General features: G+C 35.6%; 1 protein-coding gene across 1 annotated transcript; it reads left to right on the plus strand.

Annotated features, from left to right (window-relative positions):
- The first annotated feature begins 525 nt into the window (after positions 1 to 525).
- LOC133205348 (lon protease homolog 2, peroxisomal-like) lies at positions 526 to 19,073 on the plus strand. Its single transcript, XM_061341142.1, has 17 exons — positions 526 to 637; positions 1,071 to 1,161; positions 6,059 to 6,254; positions 6,414 to 6,538; positions 6,700 to 6,852; positions 7,220 to 7,392; positions 7,484 to 7,582; positions 8,123 to 8,197; positions 8,316 to 8,501; positions 8,931 to 9,078; positions 9,186 to 9,265; positions 9,742 to 9,974; positions 10,432 to 10,685; positions 11,251 to 11,463; positions 11,804 to 12,001; positions 16,552 to 16,662; positions 18,462 to 19,073. The coding sequence occupies exons 1-17, from the start codon at positions 531 to 533 to the stop codon at positions 18,567 to 18,569; spliced, it is 2,550 nt and encodes an 849-aa protein (XP_061197126.1). The 5' UTR covers positions 526 to 530; the 3' UTR covers positions 18,570 to 19,073.
- The last annotated feature ends 716 nt before the right edge of the window (positions 19,074 to 19,789 follow it).

Raw genomic sequence — 19,789 nt, forward strand, 5'->3', positions numbered from 1 at the left:
GAAAGTTGAATAATGAAGCAATGGATTTTTTAAATAAATTATATGTACATTGGTACATAAATTGCACACGGGAGACAACAGAAGTATGCATGTGGTCACACTATAAAATAAATACCTGTCCTATCAAAGACCCGGCCGACCAACAGAAATTAACGTCTCAGTCCTTTAATTGTTTTCAAAACATAACGCAGATTGTATGATCCCCTAAATTACAGTGACATTATTAAGTATAATTAAAGCAATTAAGCATGTAAAGAGCATAAATATCAAATTTGAATTATTTAATTAAGATTACGGTTAATAAAAAAAATTATGTAGCAACATTTGAAAAAAAAAAACACCAAGTCGTAAAATATTGAATAAAATTAATAATAAATGTTGATATTTACTATATACTATATATATAATAGGGCGAACGAGATATAGGGCGAACAAGAATAATGGCGAACGGACCTTGCGCGAACGGACTCATGCGAACAGGTAGATAGGGCGAACGAACCTGATACCGTCACTTTCTAGAATTTTTGAAAATGGCGTCGTCCATAACAATTCCTCGGCGCTTGCCACTACTTTTGGTAAAAGACAGCGTTCTTTTACCGGGATCATCGATGAGAATACCCGTGAAGAGCATGAAAAAGTATGTTTTCAACTGAATCTAACTTCTACAATAGATTGTTAAAAATTATCAACACCTGCTTAGTTGTCAGTATTACAAATTTTGATACAAAATACACAACAGAACACTGATTTTTATGTGTTGCGTGGACTGTCAGTGACGCAAAATTAAAGATAAAATAATTGTAGAAAGGTCTCTTTAATTTCAAACAATCTTTATATGAATAGACTAAGATGGATATTTTTAATTTAGAGTTATTGAACTTATATTGATGAGTACTGACATGAGTTGAAAGTACATTTAAGGCATAAAGTAGCAATCTAAGAAATCCACATAATTTTCTATTGAACAGAAGTTGTGAACAGAAATTCTGCAGAATATGACCCTGTGGAAAAAAGTATCATTCTTTTAGTTATGTTTTAAAAATAAAATTGAATGATAATCTGATTTCTAGTATGAACATGGTGAAGAGTCGCCTTCTGAGTAGGAATACACTAAGCAGCACTATCATTGGAGTGGTCCCCACTCAGAAGTTGGAGGAGGAGGTATGACACATGATTGATAGGGCTGTCACGAGTACCCGAAATAACCGAGAACCGCGGTCCAAGTTGTTCGGTTCGGTTCCGGTTCCATTTTTCCGGATTTCGGTTCGGGTCTGCTTTATATATTGGCCGAGGCTATCCGCACGACGGTCGTGCTAATTACCGGTGTTATCCGCACGACGGTCGTGCCGATTACTGTTGTTATCCGCACGACGGTCGTGCCGATTACGGAGGCTATTCGCACGACAAACTTTGAAACAATTTTATAATTTTTTTTGTTTATAACTTTATATTATTTATATTTGCATATACTTTATTAGCTCTTCTGAGCCAAAGGCTCAAAGAGCTAATGCTATGGCCATTTGTGCGGTGTGCGGTGTGCGTAAACTTTTTAGAATATGGGCCATAACTCAAGAACCCCTTGGCCAATTATTGTCAAATTTGTCACAGGGTATCCTTGGCCCAAGGGCTCCCTTTTATACTAAAACTGGGGTTGTGACCCTTTAACAAGGGGAGATAATTAGGAAAATAGAAACAAAAGTACTGGTTGCTAAAAAATCTTCTTCTAAAGAACCACTGGGCAGATTATCACCAAACTTAAACAAAAGGATGAGGATATGTTGTAGATTAAAATTTGCACGGGGATTTACCCTGGGGCAAAGGGCGTGGTCTCAAGGTCACTTCAAAGTTGACCAAAAATTACATTTTATTAAAATGTTGATATTTTGCTTACTATAAGGACTAGGATCATCAAATCTTGTCAGTTGGTGCATCTAAGGACCTCGTATCATGTTGACTCAAAAGTAGGTCACGGTGACCTACTTTTTAAATTTTCCGGCCATTCTTTTTCAAAATGATTTAGAGGTATATTTTGAACAATTTAAGGCCTATGATCATCAAACTTTGTCAGTTGATGCATCTTGGGTCCTCAAAGTACGTCAACTAAAAAGTAGGTCACCTTGACCTACTTTTTGAATTTTATGGCTAATCATTTTCAAAACAATTAAGGTCATTAATTCGAATACGGGGAGGCTTAGAATCATTAAATCTTGTAAGATGATGCATCTTGGGGCCATAAAACATATTTATTAAAAAGTAGGTCACAGTGACCTACTTTTTGAACTTTGCAGGCATTCGATTTCAAAGCGTTTTAGAGGCATAATTTGGACATTTTAAGTCCTATGATCATAAAACTTTGTAAGTTGATGCATCTTGGGTCTTCAAAAAAGGTCAACTGAAAAGTAGGTCACCGTGACCTACTTTTCAATTCATATGACTATAATTAAATATTTCGGGTACTAATTGGCTTAGAATCATCAAACTTTGTCAGTTGATGCGTCATGGGTCTTTGGAGTAGGTCGACTAAAAAGTAGGTCACCGTGACCTACTTTCGGAAAATTTATGGCTTTAATAAAATATTTCGGGTACTAATTGGCTTAGAATCATTAAACTTTGTCAGTTGATGCGTCTTGGGTCCTCGGAGTACAACAACTGAAAAGTAGGTCACGGTGACCTACTTTTGAAGTTTTATGGCTGTATTTAATATTTTCAGGAATTATTTGGCTTAGAATCGTCAAAATTTGTCAGTTGATGCATCTTTGGTCCCCGGAGTAGATTGACTGAAAAGTAGGTCATTGTGACCTCCTTTTGAAAATTTATGGCTGTAATTAAATATTTTGGGTACTTATTGGCTAGAATCATCAAACTTTGTCAGTCGATGTATCTTTGGTCCTCGGAGTACAGCAACTGAAAAGTAGGTCAGGGTGACCTACTTTTGAAAATTTATGGCTTTAATTAAATATTACAGGTACTAATTGGCTTAGAATCATCAAACTTTGTCAGTTGATGCATCTTGGGTCCTTGGAGTAAAACAATTGAAAAGTAGGTCACTTTGACTTACTTATAAAATTTTATGATTATAATTTTAAAAAATACTTTAGGTATTAATTGGCTTAGAATCATCAAACTTAGTTGATGGGTCCTCAGAGAATGACAAGTGATAAGTAGGTCACCATGACCAACTCTCAGGTACTAATTGGCTTAGAATCATCTTGGGTTCTCAGAGTGTGAATTGGAATTTCAAGGGTTCATGTAAATATACAGGATACTTCGAGGCTTCAAATAGAAGTGATAGGTTGTACAGTTTATCAGAAGAGCGATTCAAGGCCCATGGGCCTCTTGTTTATATATAAATAAATTTTTACTCGGTGTTTTGCTATTGTGTGTAGAAATTCAAAGTGAATTTTACATATTAGACGGACACAAAAAGCGAACTTATCCCTAACTCTTCAGAAATTCCTAGTTCATTCAAGGGCTAGAGTGTTTACCGCGGCATAATTAAGATTTTCCTAAATACGACACTCAAATTTCAGTTTTATATATATGAAAAAAAAGCTTCTGGACAGTCCGACACTGATGGTTAATTTACCCCATTTTGTGCAAGTAGTGCCATTTAAAAAAAGAGTTTTTTTTCCCTTTAAAATCCTCTGGAAAGTGTCTGGGGTGGAATTGATTTTAGATAGAAAAAACAAGTCTGGAATTTTTTAAAAATTACAGTCTTGGAATCTTTGCTTTTAGGAAGGGTACAAAAAAGACTGTATTTTTTATCTGCTTCTCAAATTTTAAGGGAATTTGAAATTGCAGTGTAGGGGTTATTTGAAGTGTCACAGCATGGCTTGTACACTACGAATTTTCCTGATTTTCCAGGTGAGTTGAGGCAGTGAAATTCTTTAAATTAATTTTTATGTTATAAAGGGGTACATTATAGCAGAATAATTGGTAGTCTGGGCTGCGTCCTATGATACACATGCGCGGATCTAGAGGATCCCCCCCCCCCCCCCCCCGGAATTCGCAGAGTTATAAAATGTATATACTAAACCAACTAAAAGTGACCATGGACCCCCTAGTTGGATGAAAAAGACATAGGTGTGAAGCTTTAGATGTCAATGTGTACCCCCCCCCCCCCCCCCTGAAATAGGTTTTTCACGTTTGGGAAAGGAGTTTACGTTTTGTTTAAATATATTTTTGCTTGTCAAGAAATTTCTGGGTTTTAATTCTTTTGACTGGGGTGGAATCCCCCCCCCCCCCCGGAAAAAAATTCCTGGATCCGCGCCTGATACATGTACATTTACACGTGAATTATTATATCGGAATCAAGATCACGGTCTCAGTATTGCAATAAAGTAGACTAGATGTGAATCTATCCCATGCTTTTTTTTAATATTTATATTTACTACTCTGAAATTATAATCAGTGTCTTTTCTTTCATGGACATGGATTTTATCGTATCATATTAATTTTAAAGCATTTTTGAATGAATTTAAATGTTCTTGTATATTTGAAAAACTCCAAACAAGTTTGATCAACGTACTTAAATAAGAAAACGTTTAGATGAAACTATATATGTTCACTATCAAAGTATATAATAATGCATAAATTGACTTTAAAAAATCCTCTATGAATATATTAGAAATTAATTGATTTACTGTTTATCATAAAATTTATCTTAAAATAAAATAAATAGGGGAAATAAGACAGAATATTTTAATCATTTTATAATATCTACATGTATGTGAAATAATGTGAACGTTATTTTTTCCACGGGGTCACAGTTCCACGGAATCACAAATTCTGTTCAATTCGCGGATATAAAATTATCCAAATTTTTGATTGCCTTTGCACGTCCTAAAGATTTTTAAATTTGTACGCTGTGATAAATTTTCACTTATAGCGTTACTAATTAATCCCAAGATAAAAAAAGTCTACAGTATACTGGAAGTAGAGAGAGAGAGATTGTTAAGACCATCCAGAAAAAAATGGAAAATTATGGAAAGAGAATATAAACACTATAAAAACGGAAGAAAATTATTGAATTTAAATAGCTGTATATTTTTTATATTTCCAATCAAAATTACGTCAGAAGTACGTAATATGTACTCAAGAGATGATATAAAGGACGAATAAAAAATTAATTCTTATTATACTGTGTCACGACGATTCACGAAGAAAATTCAATGTAGGCAAATTTTACTTCACTGTATGTTATAATTAGCTCTACATGTGTGTTTTAGGTGCATCTCTTTTACTTTGTATTACATTTTTGGTAACAAGTGTATATAATGTACTATAGAGTTATCTCTCTTGTGTCGTGCGGATAAGAACTGTAATTAGCACGACCGTCGTGCGAATAACGAAAATAATCGGCACGACCGTCGTGCCGATAGACACTTCCTTATATATTAGAGTCTGTTCAATACAAAAAATGGCGACGAAATCAAAGGAATGATGACGATAACACTGATAAATAAACATCACAACTGAAATCTACTTCATTCCATGACATAACACTTGTCACGGAAGTATTAGATAATTATCAAAACGAGCGGGAATGGTCAGGTTGTGGCTAATAGTAGGCCTAGTCACCGATGTCTAGACGTTCGCATGGTTAAGACTTGTTTTCAATGTAAATTTAATGTAACAAATAAAGATTTTTCAAGTTAAATTCATGAAATTAAGGTTTAAAATAGATGTAAATACCCGACCCGAAAAACCCGGAACCGAACCGAAAATTTACAGAACCGACCCGACCCGAAAAATTTTGGAACCGTGACAGCCCTAATGATTGATGTTATATTAATAGATTATTGGAAGTAAAATATCTGTCTAATTGCTCTAATACATGTAGCAACAAAACTGACGATATCCACAAAAAATTGTCCAACAACACAATTTATAAATGGCACAGTATACATATATGTAATAGGTGTTATGGAAGGCTCTGCTGTTTCATATTCTATGTGTGTGAAGCTGCTTGACTTCATTTCTGTACAATGTATTTATATACCTTCTTACATATAAAATTTTGTTGTAATATGGTATGTATTTATTTTTGTCTGCACAGGGGGAGGATCTTTCGGCTCTGCACTCTATTGGAACTGCAGCAGTGGTAGTCCAGGTGACTGGAACTAACTGGCCAAAGCCTGCCTACACACTGTTGGTGACTGGACTCTGTCGATTCAAAATGCAGGAACTTCTACAGGAAACTCCATTTCCAGTGGCCACTGTCACACAGCTGGATAAACTTCCAGATGACATGGGTATCTCTGCAACAATATACTGGATAGCTAATGTTAATGTTCATTTATGTTAATAGTTTTTTTGTAAAAAAAATCTATTTTTTTAAACATAGATGATGTAGTGTTAAAAACTTGTGATTTCATAATTTAATACATGTATTCAATTACTGCATTGATTAGGTGAGGCAATAAAGGGTGCTAATGAGAGTGCTGAATTAGAGGCTCTGGCAGAGAACTTCAGAGAACAAGCAGCTAAGCTTGTGGATATGCTGGACATTTCTATTCCAGTTGTTGCAAAACTTAAGGTATTGATTATTACGTCTAACTTCAAACTCAATAACTTTCTTCTTAAAAATTTATCAAGACTATGAAGATTGCTGTTCAATTTTAGCCTCTTCTTGCATATAACTGTAAAAAATAGATACATGTATATGATGCAGAATTAACATATCTTTTATATTTTTAGAAAATGTTGGAGAATTTGCCAAGCCAACACTTGCCAGATATTTGTGCAGCCATTGTGAAGGCTTCTTATTCTGAAAAGATTCAAGTACTGGATGCTGTAGATTTGACAGAGAGATTCAAAAAGGCACTGCCCCTTCTGATGAGGCAAATTGAAGTAAGACAATTGATATCAAAACAATACAATACATATAAAGGATTTGTTTGTTTATCATATACTGTTGAATCATCATTGTTCATTGGGTGCTTATGTTCATTGATTTTGTTGGTCACCCTTACCCATAAATTTACCTCACAAACGATAACTTTGTCAATGTATTGGTTCCTGAATCTTCCAGAAACAAACCAGTAAATTTTTGATTGTCCATAAACATTGTCCCCCATGAATTAAAATGAGTCCACAGTAGTTGTACCTTTGTTTGCAGAACTCTGTTTTGTATGGCATTAGATTTATAGGTGCTTGATATTTTTATTACAGAATAGTAACAATGATGTCATTTCAGAAAGTATTGTTTACTTTTCAGGGATTAAGGTTGTTACAGAAAGCCAGGAAGGACAGATTTGAGATTGTGACGCGAAAAGAAGTTGATTCTCGACCTGGTAAAATGAGGAGAGCCTTCAGAAGCATCAACTCTGACCTGGACGATGAAGATGATTCAGAGGCTGATGACTCCATGGACCTGGAGCAGAAAATCCGGTAGGCTTATAGAAAATGAGAGACGTGTTATGTGTTGATAAATGTGTTATGTGATGTTATATATTTATTTACGCATTTGTTTTCTTAAAAGGGCTGCCCACATGCCAGAACACGCCCACAAAGCAGCTATGAAAGAACTGAAAAGAATGAAGAAGATGCCTCAACAGATGCCAGAACATGCCCTTATTAGGTCTTATCTCCTGTTTGTTAATTGCCATTTCAAATACTGTTGCATCATATGTCAAAAAAGGATCTTGGTTTGAAATCTTTGAATCTAGTTCCTAGTCAAGTCAAAGGATTAGTGATTCTTGTCCTAATTCTCCTAATACAGAGCAGATAGGTCATATATTTCTTCTAGGTGGTGACCATTTCTATGCAAAGGTTAATTCTAGTGTAGAGTTGTCAGACTGGTTCAGATTTACAGCGGGGCAAATTAAGACATTGTAGATTAAGAGCCCTGTCATAGGTAGCCTACATCAAGTGGATCCTAAGATACCAAGTTCTTAGTGTACAGTCTGAATCATTGATCTGTGAGCCATTCCCTCCCCAACATTGAACAAGCATAGCTAAATTTAGATATTGTTGATGCCTTAAAGAATACTGATATGCAAATAATGGAACATTGTGCATAAAATGACCTTCTGTCAACCTTTCCATGTAAAGTGGATATGCATTTTCTCTCTTGAGAACTATTCATTGTACCTATATACGACTTTCTTTTTAATTACAGGAATTATTTGGAGCTAATGGTAGAGCTTCCTTGGTCTAAGAGTAGCAAGGATGCTTTAGATGTTTTACAAGCCCGGTATGGATTGACTTTCTAAGCTGAACAATTGTTTGTAAACTATATGTATTAAACCAAATTTTGTAAAATAACAATGGAGATATTTCAGTGTACATGTATTATCATTTATGTTTTGCAGGAAAGATTTGGACGTAGATCATTATGGTCTTGATAAACTGAAGAAGAGGGTGATTGAGTATTTGGCTGTTCGTCAGCTGAAGAATTCCCTGAAGGGACCTATCCTGTGTTTTGTTGGACCTCCAGGGGTGGGAAAAACCAGTGTTGGAAAGTCTATAGCACATACACTGGGAAGAGAATTTCACAGGTCCATATATAATTAGAATTAAAACTTGATAGTGACAAAGGGATAAAACTTGATCAGTTTTGTCTCCCATTAATAGATAATTTAAAATTTAAGTGTTCGTGAAATTGAACAAAATTGCAATGTAAAAAATGCTCTCAGATTTTAAGTATGTTATGTAGCCAACAAAATGGAAGTGCAGAAATTGAAAATATTAAAATTTGAAATAAAAACAGAGCTTTTTAAAGCCCTGCTCACAAATTTTCAAACTACGAATTATATTATTTATACATATTCTGTTATTTGTATAGTTACATGTATAAACTGTTGCTATAAAGTGTCATGGATTGCTTCATTTTTATTCCGAGTCAGTTCTCCAAATTTTCATTCTATTTGTATCTTTCTTTAAAAAAAAAAATGGTGTAATAATTGTAATACATGTAATTATGACAGAATATCACTTGGAGGAGTTTGTGACCAGTCTGACATCAGAGGCCATAGAAGAACATACATTGGATCCATGCCTGGTAGGATAATACAAGGTCTCCGATTGGTTGGAGTCAACAATCCTGTTTTCCTATTGGATGAAGTGGATAAACTGGTAAATTAAAGACAATACCTAAATTATTATCTGATTTATAAACAGTATTAACATTAAACTGCCTGCTTTTGGTTGTCGTCATTGACTAATTCAGCCTTATTCACTAGGGTAAATCTCTTCATGGAGATCCAGCAGCAGCTCTGCTAGAAGTTCTGGACCCGGAGCAAAACAACACATTTACAGATCAGTATCCTTAATCAATTTTATTCATTGGAAACCATAAGCATAGACTTGAACCACATAAAAGGTGTTACAGTATATAGTGTACTTCTTGTCTTATAGTATACTTGATGTACATTACATATGCATTGAATGCTGCAATGTTTTGATTATTCTACTATACATTTGTGTACACATTGAGCAAACATTCATGTAAGTGATCATTATGATGAATTTACACTGGAATCAGTAAATTATTACACATTCAGATGACAATACATGTACATCATATTTTCATGATACCCTTATAACTGTTCACAGGTTTAGTTTACTGTTACTCCCAATCTCTATATATGCATGACACATCATTACTAGACCTGCATTTCATTTTGAAAACATTAGTATCAGAACATATTTTAGATCTATAGATAATTTCAATTTTAATTAAATATTTATGGCTTAAGCCATTGACATTAAATGTTTTAGACCTTAACTGTAATTCAGCTACTTGAATGTCCCCTTTGACCTGTCACAAGTCCTATTTATAGCAACAGCTAACAATATGGCTACTATTCCTCCTGCCTTGTTGGACAGAATGGAGGTCATCCAGATCCCAGGATACACACAGGAGGAAAAGGTTACTATAGCAATGAGACATCTAATGCCAAAGCAGATAAAGGAAAACGGCCTCACTCCAGAACAGATACAAATACCAGAGGAAACCCTCAAAGTCATTGGTAATTCTATACATTTGTCTGTTTATAAAACAATGTGCATGTTGAAAAAAAAGTAAGTAAATATAGGAACAGTAAATGAAATAAAGTATAATTTTTTTTTAACTGCTGTTGATCCTTCACTTTTCAGCTTGATGTACACTGATAAATCAATTTACATGCAATATATTAAATAATTAACATATGTATTGGAGTAAATAATTTTCCAGTTAACATGTACTCTAATTTCAAATTAGGATTTTACATCTATTTTACTGAAAAGGTATACATATAGCTAAAAGTCTTGATATATATTTATATATCTTTTTTATATTTATACATCTAGCAAATTCAGAAATGTGCTAAATCAAATGGATGCTAACTTGCTGAAAAAGAAATTTGTGCCATATATCATACATGCTAAATATGATACATTTACAGTATTAACTGTGTGTAAAATACTATACACTTTTATGTTCAGTGTCTAAGTACACAAGAGAGGCTGGTGTAAGGACACTTGAGCGGAGGATTGGGGGAGTGTGTAGAGCCGTGGCTGTCCGTGTGGCAGAACACAGCTCCAAAGCCAAGCACGAGAAGCTGGAGACCGCCGCAGACAAGAAAGAGGTCACAAACTCCAATATGTCGGAGGCCATGTCTCGCGATGTATCCACCCTCGCCCACCCACCAGAGATGCCAATAGTTATTGATGATGCAGCTCTAGAAGATATTCTAGGGGTAAAATCAAAGAAAATTCATAAAATCTTTTTCAAAATATATGAAGTACCCTCAATAATGTCTTTTTAGCTGAAGATTCCCATTATGATGTTGTGATTATTAAAACAGATGTATTTCTGCACCTGCTTCATGAGTTATCATTCCTCCCTGAGGGATCTGTCCTTAACGTCACATATAAGGAATTGCATACACATATATTTTAAGTTTCAGAATAATTCTCTTAGCTTCCCGTTATTATTATTTTGCCATATCTATTGCAAATTACTAAAAAAATACAAGAATCATAAAGATAGAAGCTAAGGATTCCTTTGATTTTAAGAGTAATGGTAAAGTAAAACATTTCCTTTAGATAGGAAAACATTTTAACTATTAATTTTAATAGAATATTGCATTTTGACTGCATTTGAAAAGTGGATCAAAAATTCAATATAGAGAATGAATTTGATATTTTGATGTACATGTAGGTATAAGTGGTGTACATTGATGCAAGCTTTCTCGTAGGAAAAAAAGATATCAGCAAATTATGTTTTTATAAATCTTAGTGTATGCTTGATCATTTTCACAGCCACCTGCATATGAAAGTGAAGTTTCCCAGCGACTTGGCCAGCCCGGTGTAGCAGTGGGAATGGCCTGGACTCCTATGGGAGGAGAAATCTTGTTTGTAGAGGCCACTGTGATGGATGGAGAAGGCAAGGTGACCTTGACTGGACAGCTTGGGGACGTGATGAAGGAGTCTGCAGAACTAGCCATGAACTGGGTCAGGTCACATGCCAGAAGGGTGAGTTGGGGGATGAAAATTTAATGGTTGTCATTGAACTTCTGTAAAATTTATAATCTTATGGCACAGAGTAGAGGCATCTCTTCAGTTGAGTCTCCTCTTCAATTGAGGCTCCTCTTCAGTAGAGGCTTCTTTTCAGTACAGGCACCTCTTCAGGAGAAAATATTTTCAAGTTATTTCCTTGTATGTATTTTCATATTTAGAGTCCTGTATGTAAAAATTGATTTAACGTGAACCTTGGATTAGAAAACATGTATAATTCATGAAATCTGTGAAGGTGAATTTAAATAGATTACCAAGCATTATTTGTAATTTCCATCATTTTCTGAATTTTTCACAGTTGGGGTTAGAGAAGGAAAATCGTTTGCTGGACAAGAAAGACATTCACATCCATTTCCCAGCTGGAGCAGTGGGCAAAGATGGGCCATCAGCAGGTGTTACTATAGCAACAGTTTTAGTGTCCTTATTTAGTCGTAAATGTGTGAGGTCAGATGTCGCAATGACAGGGGAAATAACTCTGAGAGGCCTTGTCCTGCCAGTAAGTATACAGGATTTTCATTTGTCATCAAAATGTCAACATCACTATAAATTAAAGTGGAATGAGAATGTCACTTTTTTTTTTATCTTACTGAAAGATTTAAAATACTTTTTAGCTCACCTGAGCTGAAAGCTCAAGTGAGGTTTTCTGATTACATTTTGTCCAGCATCTGGAAACTCTCCATATTTTTGACTTCTTTCCAGAACCCTGGGACAATTTAATCAAATTTGCCCAAAACTCCTTGGATGAAGGGGATTTGAGTTTGTTCAAATGAAGGGCCACACCTTCTTTTAAGGGGAGATAATTAAGAATTAGTGAAAATTTGGTGGCATATTTTAAAAATCTTCTTCTCAATAACCATTGGGCCAAACAAGTTGAAACTTATGTGGAACTTTTATTACATAGTGCAGATTGAATTTTGTTCAAATCATGACCCTGGGAGGGGTGGGGTATGTTGGGGCCACAATGGGGGATCAAAGTTTTACTGATACATAGGAATATATATAGGAAAAAAATCTTTAAAAATCTAATAATGAAGAACAGGAAATAAACATCCTAAGTTAGTATAAATTCAACCTTTAATCTTAAATCTTTAAAATTCTGATGAAGAACAGCCATGATCAGTCATATTGATATGGAAGCATTTTGAGGTAGTGTAGATTCGAGTTTGTTCAAATCATGACACCTGGTCCTAAGACAGTAAAAATTTAAGTTTTTAGGTCACCTGAGTCACTCAGGTGACCTATGGCTATCCGTTTTTGTCAGTCGTCATGCGTTAACTTTTGAACATTTTCAAATTCTTCTCTAGAACCGCTCAACCAATTTCAACCAATTTTGGCATATAGCTTCTTTGGTTGAAGGGGAACACAAATTGTGAATTTCATGGTCCCTGCCCCCCTGGGGCCCTAGGGGTGGGGCAAAAACCACCAAAATTGATGCAATCTTTAAAAATCTTCTTCTTTACTCCTGGACATCAAGCAGTCAAACTGTTGGCATGATTGTAATAAGCATTGGGCCGTCTACCTAAATTGTGAAATTCATTGCCCCAAGGTCAGGGGTTCTGGTGCTAGGACGGGGCTCTATTGATTATACAGTGAAAATGCATTAATTTTTTGAAAATCTTCTTCTCTGCTCCTGGATATTATATAAACAATCTAAGTGAATGGTTATGACAAGCAATGATACCTTTTCCGAAATTTTGAAATTCATGGCCCTGGGTCAGGGGTTCTGGTGTTTGGGGGGGGGGGGGGGGCTCTATTGATTATATAGTGAAAATGCATTAATTCTTTGAAAATCTTCTTCTCTGCTCCTGGGTATTATTTAAACAAACTAAGTGCATGTTATAACAAGCATTAATGCCTTTTCCAAAATTGGGAAATTCATGGCCCCTGGGTCAGGGGTTCTGGTGTTAGGTGGGCTATTGATTATATAGTGAAAATGCATTAATTCTTTGAAAATCTTCTTCTCTGCTCCTGGATATTATAAGCTCACCTGAGCCAAAGGCTCAAGTGAGCTTTTCTGATCAAAATTTGTCCGTTTTCTGTTGTCGTTGTCGTTGTTGTTGTAAACTTTTCACATTTTCATCTTCTTCTCAAGAACCACTGGGCCAAATTCAACCAAACTTGCCACAAAGCATCCTTGGGTAAAGGGGATTCAAGTTTGTTCAAATGAAGGGCCACGCCCTCTTTCAAGGGGAGATAATTAGGAATTAGTGAAAAAATAATGGCATCATTTAAAAATCTTCTTCTCAAGAACCACTGGGCCAGGAAAGATGAAACTTATGTGGAAACATTCTCAGGTAGTGTAGATTCAAGTTTGTTCAAATCATGACCCCCGGGGGTAGGGTGGGGTCACAATGGGGGATCCAAGTTTTACATAGAAATATATAGGAAAATATCTTTAAATATCTTCTTCTTAAGAACAGTAAAGCCATGATTGGTCATATTTATATGGAAGCATCCTCAGGTAGTGTAGATTCAAGTTTGTTCAAATCATGAGCCCTGGGGGTAGGGTGGGGCCACAATGGGGGATCCAAGTTTAACATAGAAATATATAGGAAAAAATCTTTAAAAATCTTCATCTTAAGAACAGCAAAGCCATGATTGGTCATATTTTTATGGAAGCATCCTCGGGTAGTATAGATTCAAGTTTGTTCAAAATATGACCCCGGGGGTGGGGTGGGACCACAATGGGGGATCCAAGTTTTACATAGATATATATATAGGAAAATATCTTTAAAAATCTTCTTCTTAAGAACAGCAAAGCCATGATTGGTCATATTTATATGGAAGCATCCTCAGGTAGTGTAGATTCAAGTTTGTTCAAATCATGACCCCAAGGGGTAGGGTGGGGCCACAATGGGGGATCCAAGTTTTACATAGAAATATATAGGAAAAAATCTTTAAAAATCTTCTTAAGAACAGCAAAGCCATGATTGGTCATATTTTTATGGAAGCATCCTCAGGTAGTGTAGATTTTGTTCCAATCATGACCCCTGGGGATAGGGTGGGGCCACAATGGGGGATCAAATTTTTACCTAGAAATATATAGGAAAATATTTTTAAAAATCTTCTTCTTTAGAACAGCAAAGCCATGACTGGTCATATTTATATGGAAGCATCCTCAGGTAGTGAAGATTCAAGTTTGTTCAAATCATGACCCCCGGGGGTAGGATGGGGCCACAATCAGGGATCAAAGTTTTACATAGAAATATATAGGAAAATATCGTTAAAAATCTTCTTCTTAAAAACAGTAAAGCCATGATTGGTCATATTTATATGGAAGCATCCTCAGGTAGTGAAGATTCAAATTTGTTCAAATAATAACCCCCGGGGGTAGGGTGGGGCCTCAATTGGGGATCAAAGTTTTACATAGAAATATATAGGAAAATATCGTTAAAAATCTTCTTCTTATGAACAGTAAAGCCATGACTGGTCATATTTATATGGAAGCATCCTCAGATAGTGAAGATTCAAGTTTGTTCAAATCATTACTTTGGGGATAGGTTGGGACCACAATGGGTGATCAAAGTTTAAAGAGGAATATATAGGAAAAAGTCTTTTTCTCAAGAACAGAAAAGCCATGATTAGTCAAATTGATATGGAGGCATCTTTGGGTAGTGTAGAATGAAATTTGTTCAAATGAGGGCCCCCGGGGGTAGGGTGGGGCCACAATGGGGAATCAAGTTTTTACAAATGAATATATGGGAAAAAAATCTGCTGCTCAAGAACAACAAAGCCATTTGTTATATTGATATGAAAGCATCATCAGGTAGTTTAAAATTCAACACCCCCCTCCCTGTAAACTTTTCAATACTGTACTGATTTTTGCTTTTTTTCCTAGCCAATGTGCTCAGGTGAGCGATGTGGCCCATGGGCCTCTTATTTAAACAAACTAAGTGCATGGTTTTAACAAGCATTAATGCCTTTTCCAAAATTGTGAAATTCATAGCCCCTGGGCCAGGGGTTCTGGTGTAAAGGGGGGGGGGGCTCTATTGATTATATAGTGAAAATGCATTAATTCTTTGAAAATCTTCTTTTCTGCTCCTGGATATTATTTAAAGAAACTAAGTGCATGGTTATGACAAGCATTGATGCCTTTTCCAAAATTGTGAAATTCATGGCCCCTGGGTCAGGGGTTCTGGATTTGGGGGGGGGGGGCTCTATTGATTACATAGTGAAAATGCATTAATTCTTTAAAAATCTTCTTCTCTGCTCCTGGATATTATTTAAACAAACTAAGGGCATGGTTATGACAAGTAATGATACCTTTTCCAAAATTGTGAAATTTGGCCCCTGGGTCAGGGGTTCTGGTTTTAAGGGGGGGGGGGGGGGCTCTAATGATTACATTGTATAAAATGCAATGATTCTTCTCCTTTTCTCCTGAGTATTAAGCCAATGAACAAAGAATATAGTTATGATGAGTAAGAGTGCCTCTTCCAAAATTGTGAATTTTGTTCCCCCTGGGTCAAGGTTCTGGTGTTAGGGCAGGGCTCTGGTGCTAGGGCAGGGCTCAGGGTAAAGTTGATACATGATACTCAGGTGACCTATAAGGCCCATGGGCCTCTTGTTCAAATTATGACATCTGGGAGCAGGAAGAGGTCACAACAGAGAATCAAAGTTTTACATAGGAACATATACTGTATACAGGGAAATTTTCGCCCCCGTTTTATTTTCGCCCCTTTCGCCCTACGCACAAGTGGGCAAATTCAAAAATCACAGTATAATTTGTTAAACAGAATTGTGACTGGGCGAATTTAAAACGGGGCAAAATTGTTTGCAAGTATGAAAGGGCGAAAATAACACGGGGCGAAAATAACCCTGTATACAGTAATAGAAAATCTGTTGATGAAGAACAGCAGGACCATATTGACTCAAGTGAATCTTGTGGTCCATGGGCCTCTTTTTGATCACATTGTTAGATCTATTTCATTTTGTCACTCCTTCAAATCAAAATCTGTCAGACAGTCCTAAAATTGGGTATTTTACAAGAAGAGATACATTTAGTCTAGAGCATTAAACTCATTTAAAATTGGTAGTACGCGTTTGTAGGTTGGTGGAATCAAGGAGAAAGTTTTAGCTGCTCATCGGGCAGGGATTAGGAGAATCATTATGCCATACAGAAATGAGAAAGACTTACTGGAAATACCTACTGACATCAGGGTAAGTTATTTATAACACCATACAGAAACGAGAAAGTCCTACTGGAAACATCTTCGCTAGCCAAGGGCTTCTGATACGCTACTCTCCTCATAAGCCCTTGGCATATGGTGTTAAAAAAAGCTGGGATTTTTTCTCAAGTTGTGATTGGAGTTGATCGACATCGTTCGACCAATCAGCAATTGTTTTTTGTAAATGATGGTATTTGCGTTCGGGATATATCTTGAATCTTTAATATCGGTAATGTAAAACGCAAGTATAAACAATGATCCGTAGGCTAACATGCCATTCTATGAAAAGCAATATGGTGTCATCCTATTTCTAAAGCAACGTGCATAATATGTGATTAAGAAACTATACTGAAGATGTTGATTTGCATTTTTACATGTTTAAATAACAAATTAACATAACTCAATACCTTCTTGTTAATTATTCTTTAAAAACAAAATTTTTTTAAATACGCTTTTTATTTCTGTCGATGACGCAATCTGTGCATCATGATCACGTGACAAAAACAATCCCGTCTTTTGTCAGCACCGTATGCCAAGGGTTTATGAGGTGAGTAGCATATCAGAAACCCTTTGCTAGCGAAGACGTACTGGAAATACCTACTGATATCTGGGTAAGTTATATATAACACCACACAGAAATGAGAAAGTCCTACTGGAAATACCTTCTGATATTTGGGTAAGTTATTTATAACACCATACAGAAATGAGAAAGTCCTACTGGAAATACCTACCAATATCAGTCAGGGTTCGACATTTACGTTAGTCCGTTAGTCTCAGACTAATATATTTTCATTCGGACTTATAAAATCTGTGGCTATTTAGTCCGAACGGACTATTAAAAATTTCTGGAAAAAAATCAATAATTTACTTGTGTTCGATTCTCGACAACTTTCACTGGAAAACCCCGCATGTATTTTTAGCTTTCTAGCTTCTTGGCAGGAACAGAGACATATAATCTATTTTATGTCTATGGCAGGAAGTTAGGTAATTCCGAGTCAATTCGGCACTTAATTTTAGGACTGATTGGAATGAAATTAAACATTTTAGAGATCATGATTTAGTATGACACGTAAAGAAAGATGTCTGACGTTTGGATTGATTGATTGATTGTATGTAGTTTTACGTCCAATTTGAGAATTTTTTTACTCATATAGAGACGTCTCCATATACCGGTAAAGGGCTTCAAATTTTTACCTTTACTCGGCACTCACGGCCATTGAGCAGTGAGGGATCTTTATCTTGCCAACATCTGCCATGACAAGGGGCCTCGGTTTCTAAGGTCTCATGCGAAGGACCCCGGACGTTTGGATGTAATGTTCAGAGAAATACGAACGAGATCGGGAATACGATCGTAGTACCTGATCACGAGATTTCGATAAATCTTGGAATAAAATGTTTCACATTAATGCTTTGTTTTTTTGAAAAAGTATAAAAAGTACATTGAAATGTTTATTTTTAAATTAACTGTTACAAAACATTGATGTTTTTTTTTTGTTTGTTTGTTTGATGGACGCATAAAATCGCGTGTGGACGAGTAAAAGTAAAGAAGCACTAGTCCGGCCGGACTAAAGCCTAAAAATGTTAATGTCGAACCCTGATCAGGGTATGTTATATATAACACCATACATAAATGTACCAGTAGTTGTCTGTCTTTGGAATGATCTACATCTTAATCACAGTGGTGATTACACAGGTATAGAATTATAGACTATTGTCTTAGATTTTGTTTCAATAAAATACAGTAGTGGTAAACTGAGAAGCAATTGAAGAGTTTTGATTGCCTGTTTGCAGAAAGAGCTATCAATTATACTAGCCCACACCCTGGATGATGTGATCCAGGCAGCCTTTGATGGAGAGTTTACACTAATGAAGGAACAACCTACAACAAGCAAGCTCTGACATACCAAGGGACAGCCTGACAGAAGTAAACTGTGATGCCATCAAGCAAAATAAAATTACTAATGAAGATATTGAAGTTAAAAAAGCCTTTGGATTTTTTGTGTGAAAATCACTGGTTTTAAATAAATTTAAAGGTATTGAGGAAGAAATGCAAATCAGATTTAACTAGATAATACAAACAAACAATTACATTAATTGAATGATACTGTTATGGAGTGTAATTTCAAAATGAATAGATTTTCTGATATTTATATTATTAGGATTACATTCAGTTATTTACTGAAATGTTAATTTTTAAGAACAATGATTGTACTTTATTTGATTTCTATCCTATATATTTTGCTTTTTGATTGAGTATTTATCTAAAATATACACATGTAACCAGCAATTAAGCAGTGATCTTCAATATGTTGTATGAGGAGATGAATCCAATCATTTAAATCAATCTGTTGTTATTTGTTATATGATTGACTAAAAAATGGTATTAAAGATTAACATTAACAATATGCGTTTATTTTTACATTTCTACATACATGTACATCAGTTAATGGACTTTCTGGAAAAGTAAACATGCCTGTCTTTGCTTGGAAAACCTTTCAGATAATCATAATGAAAAAGGTGAACATAATGAATTGTGAACATGAACATAGCAAAAAACAAAGACCCTTGGAAACTCCATAGGTGGGATCAGGTGCCTTAGATGAGTAAGCCTGCCCTGTTGACTGGTCACACCTGCCGTGAGCCCCCTGTATTGATCAGGTAAATGGAATAATCCTTAGTTAAGATTAGTGTACATGGCCTAACAATTGGAATGAAATGAGTCTGTCAAAATACGACCCAGCGATAGTTTGTATTTGCAAACAGGGTCCTTATTTTGACAAAGAATTTTCAAAATGCTGTTTTCAAACAAAAATGTTGCATGCCCTGTAACATCAACTTTTTTTGTCAGTGGACTGCTTCAGCTTAAAAATTGATCTTACCCACATGCTCTTGTGAACTGAATTAGTTGGAAGATATAAACACCATATGCAGGTGATAATAGAATATAACAAATAGGGGAAGTTGACAGTGGAAAAGCTGAGTCATCATGTCTGTCATAGAGTTAAGTTGTTAGTTGCCAATTAATGTCTACAGTCAGTCAAACATCTAAATACGAAACAGGCGGAGTCTGTGGTGTCTTTTAATTTCAGTTCATGACGTAACGTGTATGAAAAAGATTC

Source organism: Saccostrea echinata, unplaced genomic scaffold (assembly GCF_033153115.1).
Source record: "Saccostrea echinata isolate AGI-Se365-2 ecotype Australia unplaced genomic scaffold, CSIRO_AGI_Sech_v1 ptg000054l, whole genome shotgun sequence".
NCBI lineage: Eukaryota > Metazoa > Mollusca > Bivalvia > Ostreida > Ostreidae > Saccostrea > Saccostrea echinata.